The 21,845-nt window shown below is 28.8% G+C and overlaps 1 protein-coding gene and 1 long non-coding RNA gene across 2 annotated transcripts; one reads left to right on the top strand and one right to left on the bottom strand.

Annotated features, from left to right (window-relative positions):
- Positions 1-308: 308 nt before the first annotated feature.
- On the bottom strand, positions 309-2,032 carry LOC101235243 (uncharacterized). The gene is made up of 3 exons (XM_065809679.1): positions 1,960-2,032; positions 1,253-1,556; positions 309-878 (listed from the first exon to the last, which is right to left on the bottom strand). Exons 1-3 carry the CDS (start codon positions 2,008-2,010, stop codon positions 394-396), a joined length of 840 nt encoding a protein of 279 aa, XP_065665751.1. The 5' UTR covers positions 2,011-2,032; the 3' UTR covers positions 309-393.
- Positions 2,033-9,994: 7,962 nt separating this feature from the next.
- On the top strand, positions 9,995-14,036 carry LOC136087184 (uncharacterized). The gene is made up of 2 exons (XR_010641603.1): positions 9,995-10,327; positions 13,808-14,036. It is a non-coding gene; the product is annotated as an uncharacterized LOC136087184 (long non-coding RNA).
- Positions 14,037-21,845: the final 7,809 nt, after the last annotated feature.

Genomic DNA, 21,845 nt, shown 5'->3' with positions numbered 1-21,845 from the left:
AGCAACTACATTTTTTTATTGACATGAACTTTTATCTGAAGCCGCCTTAAATTAAGTTAAGCTTGTTACCGTTTTGCAGACTATGCTTTTGCTACCATCTCGCAGGCTGTTTTTGCTACCATCTTGCACAAAGAATGACTAATCTGCATTTTTCTTTCAAAATAAGAAGATAACAACATGGTTTTATAGTAATCTTAATAAGCTATATACACAAATATTTACAATGGAGTAAAAGAACAAAGCAATAAGTCTAAACTTTATATAAAAATAAGAAAATTATAAAGTGTAACAAGAAGTGTAAGATATTTTTAAATAAATAAAAAATTGAAATAAAATAAAAAAACGTTTACAATTAAAAAAACTCACTAACGATAAGTTCAACTAAATTGTTTTTTAGTCCATTTTAATTTCTAGCTTTAAGGGTGTCAGAGAAAGACTGCGCGGAGCTTCGATATTCAACTTTGAATTTTTAGTAAAACAAGAACTTAAGTGAGATGGATCAACATCATCTGGTAAAGATACTTTTCTTGTAAATTGTTTATGGTGGAAACTTAAACCGTGTTCATCTCTGTCCTCAGTTTTTGTCTCGCCATGAACGACTAAATCTCTACCTTTTACTTGAATTGAAATTTCCTCTGGCCTAAAACCCTGTACATCTAAACAGTATTTAAAATTATCTTTTGTTGATTCTACGGAATCAGCTGAAACAGGGAGCATTTTTGGAGCTTCAATATGCAAAACACCATCTTCGTTAATAATTGAAGTAATAGCTGTCGCATCTACATCGTCAGAAATAGTGTACTTTCTATGAAACTCGCTAGTTTCAAAACCATTCTCAGTCTTATTATGGTGTTTACCACTTACTTCAAGAACTCTTCCTAAAAAATAATAAATATGATTTACAAACAACAAAATAATGCATAATGTTTATAATACGCTGATAAAAAAAGGTGATCTGTGAGATAAAGTGTAGAGATAAAAAAATAAGGTGAACTGTGAGATTCACGATCGTCTATTTATATTGGGGTGCATTGCAAAAATTTCAATTTTAGCAATCATCTCGAGTTCAACTTAAAAAGGACATTGATTACCTCATTTTTATATACTTATGGTAGGTAACGCATAAAAAAGTGTCCGCCCCACACCCAGCTCATCTGCGATTAACACTTGATCACAACAGCAATAAAAAACTAATTATTCGGAAATTCTATAAAATTTAGCTGATTAAGCTAAATTAAAAAAAGAAGAATACCTTCAACTTTTAAAGATACTTCTTCAGGTTTATAGTGTTTGACATCAAGATCAACCATAAAAGCATTATCTTCATTAGTGGAAGTTTTTGCTAACTGACCGCATGAATATGGAAGACATTCCTTAAGCTTTTTGTACATTAGATCATGTTCTCTTTTCATTTTTTTAGTAATTTTTCTATCATTGAATTGAGGAAAATATCTAAATGGGGGATATGTTATATCCATCAGATCATCAAAGAACTGATTTGACGGATCGTATTCTCCAGAAGGAATGTGACACAATTTCTTTTTTTCATTTGCAAGCTAATGAATAATAAATGCATAACCTAAATTCATATGAATTTTTTTTTTGCTTAATATACATACATATACATATTATATATATATACATATATACACACACACACGCACGCACATGTATGTATGTATGTATGTATGTATGTATGTATATATATATATATATATATATATATATATATATATATATATATATATATATATATATATATATATATATATATATATATATATATATATATATATATATATATATATATATATATACATATACATAGATACATATACATAGATACATATACATAGATACATATACATAGATACGCATACATACACACACACACACACGCACGCACACACACACACACACACATATATATATTGACATTTATAAAACAATAATAACAACTTCAGATTCTGTTGGAACATATCCGTGAACAGGTACGTGCCAATGAGGCATTTTACTTCTGATAAACTAAAAAGAAAAAGAAAACAGTTAAGTTTTAAAGATTGCAATTTAATTAATTAGCGAATTGTAATTAAGAAACAAAATCTTTCTAATTTTCTTCTTTGTAACCTCGTTTGATAAATTAAAGATTTAATTTACTACTTTTCAATTTATCATGTGTTATATTTATTTATATATAATATATAATTTATCGTAATATATCAATATAAAATAATAAACAACCCTTACCAATAAAATGTTAATTTACTTTTAAGTTTTACGAGGTTTACGGATCACTTATTGCGTGCAATAACTTGTTTTTAACAGAACTCTTGACTTTTATACTCTTTTCAAATTGTCGTCATAAAAAGAATTGTGGTCGTTTAAAAAAATTTCTGTGGTCGTTTTGAAACTTTCTATGGAGGAGTTAAAAATTCCGCAACATTAAAAAAAAACTTGGATAAGAGTTTAAAGCCAAAAAAATGTTAATATTTATTTTTAGAACATAATTTTAAACATTGCTACAAAACTTAGAATTTTGTACAGCTCTCTCTTGCATAAAAAAAAACCCAAACGGGTTTTCATACGATTTTTTTATATAGTGAATCTTGGTATTAATCAAATATGTTTCTATTATATCCTATATAACAGGTATTTGCAGAGCTATTTTAGAATGTTTAAAACAGAATTTAGCTTATAATTGTTGTTTCCAATATTATCAATTAATTGATATCATTTTACAAAAATGTATAAAGTTTTTGTTCTTGTTATCTAGTTCTACAGGATAAGTTTTTTTTAAGGTTTTTTTCTGTTTACTTTTGTTTATATTTGCGAGATCCCCAGCACGTTTTAGTCACAACCAAATTTACTTTTGAGAGAACACGTGGCTCAACGATTCTGTTCACACCAAAACAAGCGCAAGTTAATTAACGTAAATGACGCATTTAAACTAAGTATTGACGCATGAAATATAACGAGCAGTGATTTTCAAAAATGGCCACATGTTGCAATATTGCGCTCGAAGGACGCACAATTTTATGATATTTATTTTATTAAAATTTAAAATTCAGAAGTAAGAAAACTTTTTAATATGAATATTTATAAAAAAAAAGACTGAATAAAAAAAAAATTTTATTGAAAAATATTTGAATAAAAATAAATAAATAATGATAATTAAAAAACTTATAGACCTAAGATTTTTTCAGTTGCACATTCTTACAGCAGTGCAACTGAAAAAATTTGTCCGCTTTCTCTATAGAGAAATAGCATAGCTATGCTATCTTTCTAAATCGACTTCTTCTGACTTTCACTATATTATATCTTTGTTCTTTCCAAAATCACTTTACTCTTGGTCTGCAATGCGGGTTATGATGCTCTTTAGTGAGCTGAACTCGTCTTTGTGGGCTGTGGTTATGTAGCCTCTGCATGGCAAATAGCCGGAGGAGGATAAACCACAATACCTAATAATAAAAATCTGTCAATATCTTGTTAATAAAACAGAAGTTAATAAAGGACTGGGATTAAGGTTGTCCACAGAAACAAAACTTTAACATTTGATAAATAAAAAATTAAAAAAAAAAACATTTTCAGAGTTCTTTTTTTTCTCCAAATAAGTTCATTTAGGATTTTGATAAAATAAAAATCTTAATTCTAAAAATAACTCCGAAAAAATTTTTTAATTTTAAAATTCTGAAATTTGTGCCGAAATATTTTGTTACTTTCGAATTTTTACAAAAATTGTATGTTTTTATAATAATAAAGTTCTAAAAATTATATTCATCTCTAAATTTTTAATTTTAGGCACCATTCTTCCCAAAGTCGTTGAAGTGATACAGCGATTATTTGGCTAGAAGTTTTTTTAATTTTATTTCTTCTCATTTACAAAGCTTTGACATTTCGTCTCTTCAGTATTATCTTGTTCTATCTACACATGTAATACGTAAAATAAATACAGAAAAAAAAAAAAAAAAAATTATTTATAAATAAATACAATGTTCTATGTAATATAATATAATATATTATATCAGGTAGAACATTGTATTTATTTATATATATTTTTTTGTATTTATTTTATATATAAGATATAACATTTTATTTATTACATTTGTAGATAGAACAAGATAATACTGAGGGGACGATTTGACAGTTATTATACGCAAGCGCATTTAAAATTTTAAAAGTTTAGTTTTTGATAATGGTGACGGTCTTTAGATACGTAAATAAAAACCATATATTTATAGTTTTAGGTTATAATAAAATCTGCATCTCTTTCTTTGAATAAAATTATTAATGTGATTAACAAAGTTGTTGATAAAAAAATGAAAAAAAAATGAAAATAGAAAACGTCTCAGTATATTGGAATATGTTTCAATATGATGATCAGAGCCAATTCTAAAAATGAAATGAGGAGGGGTCAATCCTTGAAAGTACCCGACTGGCTTGTAAATTTTTTTTAAAAAAAAGGTCCACAAAACTAAAATTTACCCAAGTAAATTGTGTCCGACTAGCCGACTAAAGTTGTATAAAAACCGACGATAATTTGAAAATCACTTTCTTTGGGGTGGGTGAAACATCCCCCCACCCCCCCAAGGCCCTCCGTAAAAGCGCCTCTGGTGATGATTATAAAGTCGTTTAAAGCCTCATTTGTTTGCTTTTTTAAAATTAATTCAAAAAATTTTGGAGTGTTGAAATTTTTTTTTAATTTCAGATTAATATCTTTTTTTAAGATTATTTTAGTATAATATTTAAGTATTAGATTTAAATTTAAGATTATTTAAGTATCTATTCATATAGTATAGATATAGTATACAAAATTTATATTATAGTATATATTCAAAAATACATATGTATAATATACATATATATTTTTTAATATATACTATAATATAAATTTTATATACTATATAGTATATATATCTGTATATACATTGTATATATATATATATATATATATATATATATATATATATATATATATATATATATATATATATATATATATATATATATATATATAAATATATATATATTTTGAATATATACTATAATAAAAATTTTATATACTATATCAGATATATATCTGTATATACATTGTATATATATATATATATATATATATATATATATATATATATATATATATATATATATATGTATATATATATATATATATATATATATATATATATATATATATATATATATATAAATATATATATATTTTGAATATATACTATAATATAAATTTTATATACTATATCAGATATATATCTGTATATACATTGTATATATATATATATATATATATATATATATATATATATATATATATATATATATATATATATATATATATATATATATATATATATATATATTTATATATATTATCACTATATAATTGCACAACGACAAACTAATGCAAACAAAAAAAAAAGATTAAAACAAAAAGATTAGAAAACTAGATCTGTATCTAGTTTTCTAATCGCTTTGTTTTATTTTTAATTAAATACAAGCTTCTAAGGACCAGCGAAGCGAAGCAAAGTCGACTTTTTAATGCTCGAGTTTTAATGAAAGACGAATTTAGATGGTATGCCTATACCAAATTTAATTGAAAGACGAATTTGGACTTCTAAACCGAACTTCACTGAAAGCCGAATTCGGATTTAAAAACATTTAATTAAAAGAGAAATTTTTTAAGAACTTTTAAAAAGTTTTATAAATATTTTTGTTTTGTTTTTTGTTTTAAGTGTTCCACGGAGACCTTACGGTTTTGCCACGGATTACATCAGAAAAGTAATAAACTAGGATGTTCTAAACTCCTTCCTTACTGATGGTGCCAAATATGCCCAGAGCTTGCTTCGAATCCTAGATATACCATAATTCAAAACATGACGAAGAACAAGTGAAGCCAAGTAAATTTTAATTTATTTAAAAAATATACGCTTACAAAAAACAATTTGCGTTGAAATAAAAAATCTAAAAATTCAGTAATAATGAGAATTTAAATTATGCAATCTTTACAACTCTTAATGCTTTTGAACGAACATGAACAAAAAACATTTACAACGTTTATTGAAAAATTTTGATTTGCAACTTTATTAAGAAAAAAGATCGTTAAGAATATAAGTTTAATATTCACCTGATTTTTAACTTTAGGATTTTTTGAAAGCGATAAATAAGATTTAATAAGTGATCAATAGACTTAATGCCTAAAAAGGCTTTTCGAATATTGACTCTGTAAGACAAATTTATTTCTAACATTTTTCTTTAAAACATGTTTGAAATAAATTTGTCTTACAGAGATTTATTCTCAGCTTTGGGAACATGAACTCTGTAAAAAACATGTGTTTTTTACTGAGTCCATGTTCCCAAGGCTGAGTGGGCCACTTTAGTCGAGGAAGTTACTTCTTATATTGGTTACAATCCTCTTTCAACTCTGTAACTTCGAAACATTTTTCGGAGTTAAAGAGGGTTGTAACCAACGGAAACATCTTGTCAAAAGCACAAAAACTACTTTTTGTGCTTTTGAAAAAATCAGAAAGCTATTTACATTGACATCATCAGGTATAAAAAATTAGTGACAATTGCTGTATATAAACAATTATGCGAAAAAATTTTTTATATACATTACATCACGAAAAAAAAAAAATTTTAAAAAAAAAATATTTTAATTGTGTTTACAAATCATTTAGTATTATTACAATATAGAAATTTTTGAGATAATATTCGTAAAAATATCTAATTAAGAGATATTTTTACGAATTGAAAAATATCTAAAATAAGAGATAGAAACTATTGCCCACCCTTGGAGCTGCTGGATGACTGGCCGTCCGTCCCGGCAAAGCATCTGCTATCACTAAGAGTAACTTAATAAAATCCATAATAAAACCTCTTGCCCAAACTCTTTATAATGTTCTTGAGCGACTGGCAACAGACGAAAGAGAGAACGCAATTTTCAAAATCAAACTTGAAGAAGTAAAGTCTGCCCCTTACATCTACCCTGTCAACGCTGCAAAACTTGACTAACAGGCTTCACATCTCAGCACGCTAAACCTTGCTCTTCAACTAGCGTTGCAATTATAAACGCTTTTACCAAAAAACACCAAACTTTAGCAAACCAAAGCAAAACGAGTCATTATCGCTGGGCTCCCGGATTTAACCCAAATAACTGAAGGAGCCAGAGACGAAATACAAAAGGTAAAATTTATTGGAATCCTTGAAATTCCACAATGCTTTTAAAGTTGTAGGTTGTATCCAACCTAAAAATTTGTCCAAAAACAAGACTCCTACTTCCGCACCACTCATCGTCAAACTAGAATTAAGAGAATCTTGTAAAAACCTTTGTCCATATCCAAAAATCTTGCTTTGCTTGAAAATTTCAAAAACATCTATATCCGCCCCAACCGCACCCCAGCTGAACAAGAAAATTTTAACAAACTTAAGAACGAGCGAAATAACTTCAAAGACGGTCTTAAAGCCAACGACTCTTTCATTCAGACCTTTCTACTTGTCATACGTGGCAACTGAGTCCGCTGTATTAATACCGCCGCAAAAAAAGTCTTTATCAATGGCACACTGAAATGCCTATTCAGCAACTGGAAGGCTGCTTGCGATGCCGCCAAGCCAAAAATTCCAGTCTAATTTCAATCCATCACCCACAACCACCAAACTTATCAACCACCTTCAATATTTAAGCTTTTCCTAAGCTATTAAAACGTCTCTACACAAATCCAACCTCGCTTTCAAACAAATTCGACGAACTTAACTTTCTACTTGTTCAGAAAAACTTTCGAATTCAAAAATGACAAAACTCTCAATGGAAATGGTAGCGAGCATAAATGGGTTCAAATAAATATTTGCTCTGAACGCATTCTATTAGGATCTATTTATAGACCGCCAAGCTTCGAACCTGCAAGAAACAACGTCTTCATCCGTTCGATCCGTCAAGGTTCTATTCTAGTTGAGCAAAAAAAATTCACTAAACTTCTTATCATTAGAGATTTCAACTATCCCAGAATCAAATGGAGTAGCTCTGGTGGATTCTCTACAGAATCCAATCCACAGCCAAATGCATTTCTTGAAACAATTCAAGACTGTCTGCTCACTCAGTTTGTCCTAAAACCAACATTTATTAAAAATAAACTTAACCTTGTGCTATCAAATGATCCGTCATACATTTACAATGTAAAAGTTGGTTCCCTTCTTCAAACCATACATAAAAATCATTTAAATGCTATGCTCTGTTTGGATTTTACAATTTAGAACAACCGTTCAGACAGCCAGCGGAATCTGCTACTTTTACCCAACTTCTTGCAGCACCCTGAGACCAAAAACACATAGTAAAGCACGTAGTTTAGATAAACCTCACGTAAAGTCAAAAGACTAGTTTATAAAGCCCTTTGACACACATGAACGTAGCATCATAAGCTAGTGCAAAGATAACCCTTGACTTTTTTACGACTTAGTTAACAAGGTCAAAAGCTGAAAAAATCATATTAGAGCTCTCGAGAACGGAAACGGCGTGCTAACATCCGTCGGAACTAAGATATGCAACTTGCTAAACGCACAGTTATTCTCTGCATATAGCAAGGATCTTCCCGGTGATGCTCCTGTTCTCCAACCACGCACCAACACAACTCACACTATAAATGAAGAAAACATCTTCCAAGCAGCTGTCAAGTTGCATTTCTCCAAACTGGAAAAATACAAACCACATGGTATTGATGGATTTCATCCTTTCATTCTTTCAGAAACTCGTTTATCGTTAGCACTACCTTTCTCTCTGGTCTTAACAAAGTCGTTCATTATTGGAGATGTTCCTGCTTGCTTGAAGCAAGCCAATATCACACCCATTTTTTAAAAAAGTTGCAAGACAAAACCAGTTAACAACCACCCAAAATATATATCTTATTATACAATTTACTATTTGTAATGTATTGTGTTTTACTATATATTTTCAACGTGTAAATTTTTAACTTTTAATTTTTAATTTGTTTCATAAACTAAAGGCGACAATGTAAACGAGGCTCGGTGATAACAGACAATGGACGTCCGAGGACGTACTACTTTGGATTTGGACTTTTTTGAACGTCAATTAGACGTCCAAAGACGTACCATTTTGGATGTACATTGGACATCCTGTGCCGATTTGGAAGGGATAGGTTGTGTAGAGATCATAACGTCATTTAAAATGATTTAAAATCGGCCAATGTTTTGTTTTTTTATTATTTTTATTATTAATTTACTTTGCCGTGTTTTAAAAATTACCAAAAAAAAGTATTACATTAATAGAAAATGCTAGCCGGAGCAAGAAGAAGACAAGTTGTCTTATCACCGAGCCCCGTTACATTAGTGCTCTAAAACGTGTTCAAAATTTACATACGTAATAAATGATAAATAAAACAGTATAAATACATACTATTTCAGCAATAAATTTATTTTTTGCTAACAGTATTCAGCGAAACTATTTGAAAAATAAAAAAGTGCAAACAAGAAAAAAGTAATGAAAGTTATCAATCCACAAAAAATCATTTTGTATAAAAAATGCATAACATATAAAATAATGCAATAAAAATAAGAGTTTGGGCTGATTAAAAAATATCAACAAAAACTAAACGTAAAAGCAGATTTGCGTTTATGTATATCGTTTGTTACAAATGGTTTGTATTACCATTAGTAACAAAAGCTAAAGAAAATGCAAAAGTTTAACTGATTATTTTAAGTGATTTAATTCAAACCATTTTAAATTGTCAAAAAAGCGATTAAAAAAGATATTTGAAATCTAATATATCAAAGTTCATGTTTAGCTAATGCCGTTTTAAATTCGCAATAAAATTTTCCTAAGTGCAATTTAAAACGAAGTTTTGTTTTTCATTAAAAATTGGAAGATAATTTTTCTAAACAAAAGGTCCCCGATATTGAATTTTGTACAAACTTAATTTAAGATGTATTATTGGAACAACAACCCAGCCGGCACAGGCACGTACAGAAAACGTACAATGTACGTTCAGTTTGCGTCTTGGACGTCCTGGAACTATTTCGGAACCCATTAAAATATTTCAGACTTGCGTAGGACGTTTGAAAGACGTCTTAATTACATTCAGAAAGCGTGATGAATTATAATAAAAATACTGGACAACAAGCAACTGAACAAAATTACAATTCCCGGTTTATAATAACTTATTATTTTTTAAATTTTTATGGTTAACTATGCGCAGTTTAGTTGTTAAACCACACGACATTTTTTTTTATCTCAAATTAAAACTAATACCATGGAAATGTTAATATCCAAAGGTTTCACAAGGAGTTGCTTAAAGTCAATTTAATAGTAAGTTTTAATTATCATTGTAATGATAATTAATAAGTTAAACCTATAGGTTTAACAGACTTTTACGAAGATATTGTAAATAATTTTTTTTTAATTTTATATTTAAAAACACTAAATATTTGGTCACCATCATCATAATCTTGTAAAATATCATATAGTTAATATATAGTATACATATTGTTTTACAAGCTGATGATGGTGACCTAGTGAAAAGTATATATATATATATATATATATATATATATATATATATATATATATATATATATATATATGTATATATATATATATATATATATATATATATATATATATATATATCTATATGTATATGTATATGTATATGTATATGTATATATATATATATATATATATATATATATATATATATATATATATATATATATATATATATATATATATATATATATACATATTTATTTATTTATTTATTTATTATAGCTATATTAAATATATAAATGAATGATATGATTAAAATAAATATCTAATATATACTAAATAGTAGGATATATATAGTTACTATATAGTATTTTATATATAGTAGTATATGACCAGACATTTTTCTGAGTATTATACTCATTTTGAGCAAAAATCTTTTATATTCACTTTTCCCCTGATTTTCTACCTGTTTTCCCTGACTTAATTTAAACCCACGAAAACTCAATTTCAGAAAAATCAACTTAAATACTTTTAAAAAAATGTTTTCAATTGCAAATTATATACCTATATATATATATATATATATATATATATATATATATATATATATATATATATATATATATATATATATATATATATATATATATATATATATATATATATATATATATATATATATATATATATACAACAAAGCTTTGTTATATACTAACAAAGTATATAACCATATTTTAAACATTCAAAATCACAAACCCTATTATAAAATGAATTCAAGATCAAGTAGGTGGTATCAGATAAATAAAAGGTGATGGAAATAACAGAGGAAGAGACAGTTCAAAGAGAAATGTGTGCTACAGAGTACTTCCAAGATTCATTGAATACAAATGTTCATATAGCTTCAGAATTTCAAACTGATATGGATTCAATTTCAGATTCAGAAAACCTAATTGAAGATGCAGATGATTCAGATAAAGTGTTATCAGAGGAATATGAAAAACATAAGTCACTAACACATTTAAATCTGAGGTTAGATGCGTGTGCGACTGAAAATAAATGGAGTTGTGATTCGATTAAGCAGTTATTATGTATTTTTAGAAAAACAGGATTAAATCTTCCGAAAGATGCCCGAACACAATTAAACTCTCCAAGAAAAATAGTAACTCAAAATAAATGTGGTGGCGAATATGCATACTTTGGAATTAAGAGTGAAGTTACAAGAATATTAACATATTTAGCTGTTAAAAATGATTTTTTGATCAATTTACTTGTAAATATTGATGGCCTTCCTCTTTTCCGGTCATCTACTGTTTAGCTATGGCCTATTCTTGGTATGTTTGAGGGTTCAGACGTTTTTATTATTGGAATTTTTTGTTGAAATTGTAAACCTGACCCTTTGGTAGATTTCCTATCAGATTTTGTGAAGGAATGGATGGAAATTAAAGAAGGTGGAATTGATTTTGATGGAGTTCATATTAGTTTAACAATTAAAGTTTTTATTTGTGATGTTCCAGCTAGAGCCTATTTAAAGAGTGTTGTAAGCCACACTGGCTACAACTCTTGTGAAAGGTGTTGTGTGCATAGCTCGCATAATGGAAGAGTTGTTTTCAATGATGAAATTGATTTCAATTTGAATTTCGAGTTGACTTTCCAAAACTATGGCTATCTTGATCATCAAAAAGCTGTTTCTCCACTTGTGAATATTGGGATTCCCTGTATTAATTCTTTTGTTTTAGATTATATGTATTTGGTTTGTTTATGTGTTACAAAGCGTATCTTAAAATATTTACTGAAAGGGCCTGCTGGAAAAATATCTGCATCCCAAATAGCTGAAATTTCCAGAAAATTAACTTGTTTGAATGGAAGTATGCCGAGTGAATTTGCTCGTCAACCAAGAAGTCTTCAATTTCTAGATCGTTGGAAAGCTACAGAGTTTCGGCAGTTTTTGATATATTTAGGTCCTGTTGTATTAAAGCGTGTTGTATCTGAACAGATATATGAGCATTTTCTTCTGTTGGTATTATGTTGACATCTAATGACCAGTTTCGCAACAATCACTTAGTTTATGCTCGCAGTATGATGGCACATTTTGTTTATTCATGTAAGTATATTTACCGAGAAATTTTTACTGTATATAATGTACATAACCTACTTCATTTAGCTGATGATTGTATTAATCGTTGCTGCTCACTTAAGTTAAATTTTTAAATGGAAAACAAGAAATACTGTTAAGTTAACAGTATTTCTTGTTTTCCATTTAAAAAATTTCTTCAAAGACTAAAGCAGTCAGTTAACAACTCAAGTAACCCTATTGTACAAGTGTGTAAAAGACAAGTAGAATTTAAAAAATTTTTTAAACATGTTCCACATAAGTCTTTATTTACAAAAATATCGAAAAATAAAAAAGACAGATGCTTCCTTCTTACTGACTATTCAGTTGCTTTTGTGACAGAAAATGAAAATAATGAAACTTTTCATTGTGATGTTATCAATCGAAGGTATCTTTTTAATTTATATGTCAAACCAGTTCCATCATTAAGGTTTAATATGGCACTGTTAGTGGAAAAAAATTACGGAAAAGTTGAAAAAAAACTCATTTCCAAAAGTGACTTGAAAAAAAAGTGTGTTTGTCTTCGAGAATGCAGGGGGCTCGCCATATTTCCTGTTTTGCACGAAGCGGAAACTGAAAAGTTCATTTATGTTGAATAAATTTATCTCTAGTTGTAAATTTTATAGTTTTTTTGTTTCTTATTTACTCATATCAGCATATTTCTTTATTATATATATATATTCATATATAATACATATATATATCTACATGTGCATGTATAGGTAAGCAAAACGTGATAAAATTGCTTACCTTCTTTTAGTAACATTTAGTAGAAAAAGAAGAGAAAAAAGGAAGAATAATAAAAATAAATTGATCCCTGCCCCAACCCAAACCCTTCGATGTGTTATCAACTCCCTTGCGAGTTCTCCCTAAATCAGTCGATGTATGTACTGAAGCCCTCGCCTATCCCTAAATCTGCGTGACGTCATATTGCTGACTAATGTCTGCAATATCAGTTATATAATTATTGTTGAAATGTATATATATATATATATATATAATTTGCCTTGGGTTTTTAGTTTTATTAGACTTATTTGATTTATTAGTTTCAGTGTTGAAACTATACTTTATATAATAAATATATCATAAAAAGTTTTTGTTGTTGTTGTTAATATTTAATTAAGTGTGTGAAAGCAACATGAACTATTATTCTAAACTTTCTTATGTTATTTTTTTTTTCCTTTTCACAGAGGCCATGCTCAAGTATGCTGGAAATGAAATAGAAAAGTGCATTGGTAATGTCCTAAAAAGAGCGCCGGACAGAAAAGGCGGCGGTGGTCGTGAGAAAGGAAGCAGCGAAAATGACAGTTTTGAAGACAATTTTTTATATCTGTAATCTGAAATATTTTGTAGATAATGTATACTTTAAATTGTGTATTCTATTGGTTTATTTAGGCGAAACTGTTCCCGTTTCTATTATGTTTTCAACTTTATCATCCTGACCCAAGACCCTTTAATTATCTGTTTATCTAATTATCTAGAATTTAATCAGAACTACTATATATAGTAGTTCTGATTATATATAATCGGAACTACTATATATAGTAGTTCTGATTAAATTCCAGATAATTAGATAAACAGATAATTAAAGGGTCGTGGTAAAGTATTCTATACTTTACTTTTTATACTGATTTACTTTGTATAGTAGTTCTGATTAAATTCCAGATAATTAAAGGGTCGTGGGTCACTATAGTAGTTCTACTATACACTATAGTGTATATTAGAACTACTATAGTGACTCACGCCCATATAGTAAACTATAGTAGTTCTGATTAAATTCCATATGCGTACGAAATTTCGTACGCATATGGAATTTAAATAGAACTACTATAGAACGCGCGCTTAATTCCAGAAAATTGAATTTAAAAGGAACGTCTTACTTAGGTCTCTATAGGACGTCTTTTGAACGTCCGAATAAGACGTCCTTGAGCGTCTATACATTGCTGTGTTTTGAACGCGTCTAAGACGTTCCGTCTGAACGTTCATTGTACGTTTTTTGTACGTCCCCGTGCCGGCTGGGAAAGTTATTCTCTAAAAATTTGATAGGGTATTTATGAGAGATTTCATTAAAATAGGATTGAAATGCTACTGAAGATAACCGATGAATTTTAAGCTAATAAATATTTAAAGCTCGTAGCTGACGTAAGAGAGGTTCACATTGGGCATTTCTGGTTGCCCCAAATATTATCGTGCAAGCATGTTTTTGTTTGTTATAAATATTCTTTAGTTTAGTGTGATTAGTGCTACCCCAGGCAACGTTACAGTATGAAAGATAACTGTGTATAAACGAAAAATAAAGATTCTTTAAAGACTCATTATTAAGAAAAGCTTTTGTTTGATATAAAATGGAAATATTTTTTGAGATTTTACCTTCAATATATTTAATATGAAATTTCCATGACAATTTTTCATCTAAAAGCATTCCCAGAAAGTTTGTAGTCAATTCTCTTTTAATTATTATGTTATTGATTAAAAGATTGGTTAATTTTAGAGGAATATTCACGGCTTTACTAGGCTTATGAAATAAGATAAATTTTGCTTTCTCTGCATTTAATGAAAGACGGTTACTTATAAACCACTCATTGATCTTATCTAATTCTTCACTTACTATTCTAAAAAGAACATCAATATCATTGTGAGAATAAAATAAGTTAGTGTCATCTGCAAATAAAATAGTATTGAATATTTTTAATGCTAAATATAAGTCATTTACATAAATTAAAAATAATAAAGGTCCTAAAATAGAACCTTGGGGCCATCATTTATTAAGTAATTTTTTGAGTCTTTTAATTCTTTAAGTATAAATTGCTTTCTGTTAGTTAGGTATGATTTTAACCAAAGTAAACTTTGATTTTTGATACCATTATTTCCTAGTTTTTTCAAAAGTATCTTGGTTTACAGTGTCGAAGGCTTTAGAAAAATCAATAAAAAACCCCTATTGTATAGCAATCACTATTAAATCCATTTGATATATGCTTAATCAATTCAATTATTGCATGGTCAGTAGAATGGTTTTTTTTTAAAACCGTATTGATTAAAGTATAAAATCTTATTTTCAGTTAAATATTTATAAAGTCTGTTATACATAATGCGTTCAATTAGTTTCGAAAAGCAGGGCAAAACTGAAATTGTTCTGTAGTTTGAAACATTAGTCTCATCACCAGATTTAAAAATCGGTATTGTTTTGCAATTTTTAATTTACCTGGAATATGACCTGATTTAAGTGAGAGATTAAAAATATGAAATAATGAGAGTTCGATAATATCAAAAACAGGTTTTATTACATTAGCATTGATTAGATTTATGCCTGCACTTTAATTTTTTTCAGACTATTAAAAGCATTATGTAGTTTACTTTTATTTAAAATCGGTTCGTCCATAATTATATTAGTCTTAGCAAGATATGAATCGAACTTTTTTCGTCAAAATGGAATTTTTGCTGCTAAATTTGGACCAACATCAAGGAAAAAACTGTTTAATTTCTCAATAACAACTTCTTTATGATAAACTAGTTTTCCATCAATAATAAGTTTTTGAGGTAAGTTGTTTTTTGCATTTTTTTCCCAATTAAATCTCTAATAACACTCCACGTTTTTCGAGCATTTCCTTTGTTTTTTTCTGGTAATTTAGCGTAATAATTAACTTATTATCGTTTTCAAATAATAAATAGTTTTTTCAAATAAGTTTTTATAATGTTTGTAATTAATTTCATTTTTGTAAGTTTTATTTTTTAAATATTTATCATACAATTTCTGTTTTCTCCTTGATGATTTTGGAAGGCCTTTGGTCATCCATGGGGATATAAATGTCTTTGAATTTATTACTATTGCTTTTAAAGGAAATGCTAATTTTTTACAAAATTGGTTTAAAAATAAATCATAAGCATTAATAACATCGAGGGATTGCAGTATAAGATTCCAATCGACGTAATCATTTAATAATTCTTTAAATTAACTTATGGAGCTTTCATTGATTTGTCTTATTAATATTGTTGATTTGAGGGTATCATTATTTAAAGTAACGCTATCAGTACTTCGAAATATAGGGAAATGATCAGTTAAGTCAGTCCTGATTATACCAGTTTTATAATGGCTATTATGAAAACTTTAGCTACTCTTGTTGCTTTGTTTATAGTTGGGATAAGGTTGTACCCGAGAAGAATACCAATAAAAGTTTTTGCTTCACTATTAAACATGTATTAAATATATTTGTTTCAACTACGTAAACATCCTTCCGCAATATATTTTTAGAGTTTAAGAATGTACGCAAATAATTTTTGAATACTTTTAACCTACCAGCTGGCTGTCTATAAATAGGATTGATAATAATATTTTCAGCTAACCTGTTTATTATTTCAACACATGTTACATTAGTTTTGTGTAGCCATATAAAAATCGGAAGTTTGATGGAATTTTTACAAAATATTAAAACTGGAACTGTTTATGATTTAGTTTTTTTCAATTCAAAATATTATTGTTATTTATTTGTAACTAAGTTTATGTGTTTCTGAGCAAAACGTCCTTCCTTGAAGCTTCCTTGAAACAGTTACCTCCTAATACAATTTATTTATTAGTATTCTGACGTTTTTTACTTTAAATTAAAAACTCAATTGCTTTATATTAGGTTAAGATGTTTTTTTAATCGCAGATTTCTTTGTTGAATTTCTTTGCAGTTTATTATCGTTTTTTGAAGTAATGTGGTAAGTTTTCAGAACTTTATCAAACTTGTGTTGCATAATTATCTATTATTTTGTTCTTAATACTACACTAGATAAATGTTTAGCTTTCTTTTTATTCCAGAACGGAATAAAAAGAAAGCTAATGTATACAAAAGAAAGCTAATGTATACAAGTATATTCCTTTCAGAAACTTTTACCTTACTTTTTTTTAAATTGTTTTAAGATCTTTCAATAATATGCACTGCAAATCAGCAGTGTTCAAGAAAAAAGAACGAGGTAAGAACAGTTATGCAACGTGTGGTTACATTACCTTTCTTTTTCTTTTTTTGTTAAAACTTGAAATTTTTTATTACTTTGAAATAATTTTTTTAAGCTAGAAGTAACTAAGTAAGTGTATTTATTATATAAACTTATTTTTATTTTAACTTTATTAAAGTTTTTTACTTTTTTTATTCAGAGAGAAAAAAAATGTCCTTGTGGCACGTTCTCGTTCATAAACATTTTTCACCCGATTTATTCTTGGAAGATATAATGGAGATAACTTTTTGTCCAATAAGATATTATCCATTATTTAATGTTGGAACAGATGCTCTTACAAAAAAGATGATTAACAAGGAAACCGGATTCATTGTAAATCCTAATGTCAAACACTACTAGCCAGAGGAAGCTAGTCTAAAAGTAAAAGATTCTTTAATACTGTTTTACATAAATGCGGTATAGTACTATAATTACTATATTACTTGTGTAATTTATCTCGCACTACCGCTACCACTACCAATACCACTACCGCTACCGTTACCACAACTTACTACGGCTACCACTACCGCTATTTTCTCTTATCATAACTGTTGTTATAAGAAATGAAGATCACACGGGAAAAACGGCATAATCACGTTTAAAAATTTTATAGAAGTATATATTGATTATTTATAAAAGGCTTTACGTAAAGCTAAGAAAAAAAAGTTTAAATAAAAATTAAACATTTATTTAAGATTAAACTTTAAGTAAATAATTTGCTTAACTTATTTTCTTCTAATTTTTAGTTTTCTTTGACTTTTATAAATGAATATATAGTTTTCTTTGACTTTTTTTATAGTCTTTTAGTTTGCTTTGACTTTTATAAATGATCAATATATATATTCTCAAAACTTTTTAAATGTGACTATTCGATTTTTTCTAGCTGCTCTGGGTGTAATTAGGTGAAGCTTGAGATTGTTGCAAGAGAGTCATTAAAAAACAATCTGTTTAACTGCTGCCTTTAAGGAAAGAAATATTTAAGTAATGGCTTTTTTGTTCGTGTTTTTGAGCAGTTTTATTAATTTAGAGTTCGTCTCGTCACTATTTATGAGCTCTTGTCGTTTACGCTTTTTTCTCCTTAGATGTTGATCTTTATTGTCCCTAATTTAAATTTTGAAAATTTTATGAAAAAATTTAGTAATAAGATCTAAAGCGATTTTTTGGTTCTAAAAACTGTAGATAATTTTTTATTTTTCGTTTTATACTTGTTGTATTACTCTTGAAGTAAGTGGAAAACATCGAGTGTGATAAATTGAGCGCAGTAAATTCCATAGAAAGTATACTATTCCAAATGACGTAGATTCTTAAGCACTATCTTTGAATTTCAGTCAAGATGGTGTTTTACATATAGAAGCTCCAAAAAAATCTCCGGTAACTTCTGTTTCAGGAGAATCGACAAAAGTGACATTAAAATTCAATATAGATGTAAAAGGTTTCAAGCCAGAAGAAGTTTCGATTTAAGTAAAAGGTAGAGATTTAATTGTTCATGATGAAACCAAAACTGAAAGCAGTGGCAAGCACGGTTTGAGTACCACAAACAGTTGATCAGAAACATCTCTCTACCCAATGATAATGATCCGCCCTAACTAAGTTCTCGGTATACAAAAGACTTTAAATTAGCTAAAGAAACCCCGCGAAGTCAAATTAAGACTCCGCTCTATCTTGATATCAAAATAGAAGAATTTATAATGATAAATCATTTTTTATAAAAAGATTTTACAATTTAGTTATATGTTATTGTACTGCTCTAGATTAATGGAATTTAATAGATACTGTAAGTTATTTGTAAATTATTAATGCATGCCGCAATAGAATATGTAGAGGTGTAAGTAATTTGTTCTAGATTTATGCTAAAGCATATGAATCATATTTACTATTATAAAGGGGATGTATCAGAGTCAGGTTAGAACCAAATAGAAAAACTTCATCGTTCTTAAAGTTTTAATACTTTCAAAACGGTTACTAACTAATTTAAACTGTGGTTACAAAATTAACTTATGTGTCTCAATAATCACATGAATGTTTATAATGTAGCAGCTGTGGCGCAGTGGTTAGAGAGTTATATCTCAGTTTGAGCAAAGAGTTTTGATGTTGGATTTTGCCAAATATGCAACAATTCCAAAATAGTGCTAAACCCCCATTAAACGTCAAGGCTCAAACGAATTTTTGACGTCTGTTATGGGATTACTAAGCATAGTGAAATAAACCTAAAAGTCTTTCTAATCGTTTATAAAGCGTTTAAGTTTAGCTTAATTAAACGTATATTGATTGTTTTAAACTTGCATGGTTGAAAACAAAATCAACTATTGATGAACGACGTTGCGTTCAACTTTTTCTGAAGTATTCTTAGCTTAGCCAATATTTGGAGGTTTGTCATTATAAATTATAACATGTTATAGTTATAATATATATAACTATATTATGTTATAATTAACACTCTATAAAATTTATAACTAAAAACTTTGTTGTTACGACCTCGACTTCTTTGGAGTCGAGCAAACTACGCAACGATATCACATTGCAGCTGTTGATTGGGAAACAGAATTCACTGGTCTAAATGCAAACGATAGCTACCAGCTCCTAGTGAACGTGTATAAAGAAGCCATCAATCTATACATCCCATCAACAACTACTCTCTTCACTGAGAAACAGGAGCAATGGTTAAAACCAGATCTTACTAAGACGGTCAAGGCTAAACGCGTCTCTTGTGCCAAGTACATTAATGCAGGTCGCATTAATTACTCAAAGAACCACTTCGCACCGCATGCAGAAATGTTACTAAAATGGTAAAATCTGCCAAGCACAACTACAAAGAGAAACTTGCCAGAGAGTGCAAAAGCATATCTAAACGCTTACATGCACAGGTACAAATCAAACAGAGCGTCAGAAACACTATTTTATTGTTAAAAACAGCTAATAGCAAAATCACTATTTATACCAGCAATATATTCTCATTGTTGAATAACTATTTTCATTCAGTTTTTGTTTTGAAGGCCGAAAATCCAATGTCAGCTTTTGAAAGTTGTACTGAAGCAATTTGTGTCGTCGACCGAGAATTTTTTCTATCGATATAGTAAAAAAGTGCCTCAACCACCTTCATCAAAGAAAATCAGCCGGCTACGACGGTTTACATCCACGAGTCCTTAGTAAATGTGCAGCTACTTTTGCCTAACCTCTTGCTTGTTCGCAACTGGTGTAGTCACCGACTTGTGGAGAAAATTGAATATAACGCCTAATCTTAAGAAGGGGAGTAAACTAAATGCATCAAACTACCGGCCTATCTCGCTCACATCCATTTCATGCAAAATTATAGAAAGTATTTTTCAAACAAGTATAATGGAACACTGTGTTGCTAATGGTTTAACTACTTCAAAGCAAAATGGCTTTGTTCATCGCAAGGTTTGCGTTTCAAACCTACTAGAAACTTCGGACATCATGCCGGAAGCCATTGCCATTATGATAAAGGCCATTCAGCCACGCAGTTGACGTCATTTACACAGACTTTGTAAAGGCGTTTGACAAAGTGCCGCATAAACGCCTTCTTCTTAAGTTAAGGGCCTACGGTATTCAAAGCACGCTCTTATACTGGATCTCAGCTTTGTTAAGGGACCAAATTCAACGAGTGATTTTTAACGGCATCACATCTGAATGGCTCTTCGAAATCTTCATTAATGAACTACTGGACAGCATCAGTCATCATATGAAACTATATGTTGACGACAGTAAAATTATTTAAATAATTAAAAACGAGTTAGACAGCATCAATCTTTAAGCTGACATAGACAGAGCAGTGAAATGGTCACATATTTGGCTCATGCATTTTAACATTGAGAAATGCAAAGTAATGCATGTTGGCCGCGCATGTAACAAGTCAACACGCAATTACTCAATGGCCAACGTTACCCACTAGAAAATACTATTGTGGAACGAGACTTTGGTGTTATGGTCTCCAAAGACCTTAACGTCAGACCACAAGCAGAGCCAGCCGCATCAATTGCGAATAGAATGCTAGGGCGACTCAAAAAAAACTTTTTTACATTCGCCCCCACCTTGAGTTTGCAGTACAAGTCTGCAAATGGTCGCTGCATTTAGAGTCCGACATTGCTATCCTCGAGCAAGGCCAACATCGAGCAACAAAAAAATTATCATTTATTAAACACCTGTCTTATGAAAATCGACTCCAACAACTTGGTCAAACAACACTTGAAGAATGCCGCAAAAGAGCAGACTTAATCGAGCAATTTAAAATCACGT

The sequence above is a fragment of the Hydra vulgaris genome, chromosome 11 (genome assembly GCF_038396675.1).
Source record: "Hydra vulgaris chromosome 11, alternate assembly HydraT2T_AEP".
Lineage (NCBI taxonomy): Eukaryota > Metazoa > Cnidaria > Hydrozoa > Anthoathecata > Hydridae > Hydra > Hydra vulgaris.
Note: the sequence above shows the minus strand (reverse complement) of the source record. Positions and strands in the feature narration are given on the sequence as shown.

Bases quoted from the DNA above. Each gene is read 5' to 3' on its own strand.
- LOC101235243 (XM_065809679.1), bottom strand. From the start codon at position 2,010: ATGCCTCATTGGCACGTACCTGTTCACGGATATGTTCCAACAGAATCT. The intron at 1,557-1,959 runs GTTGTTATTATT...ATTATTCATTAG, and splicing joins ATGTTCCAACAGAATCTGAA to CTTGCAAATGAAAAAAAGAA. The intron at 879-1,252 runs GTATTCTTCTTT...ATTATTTTTTAG, and splicing joins AGTATCTTTAAAAGTTGAAG to GAAGAGTTCTTGAAGTAAGT.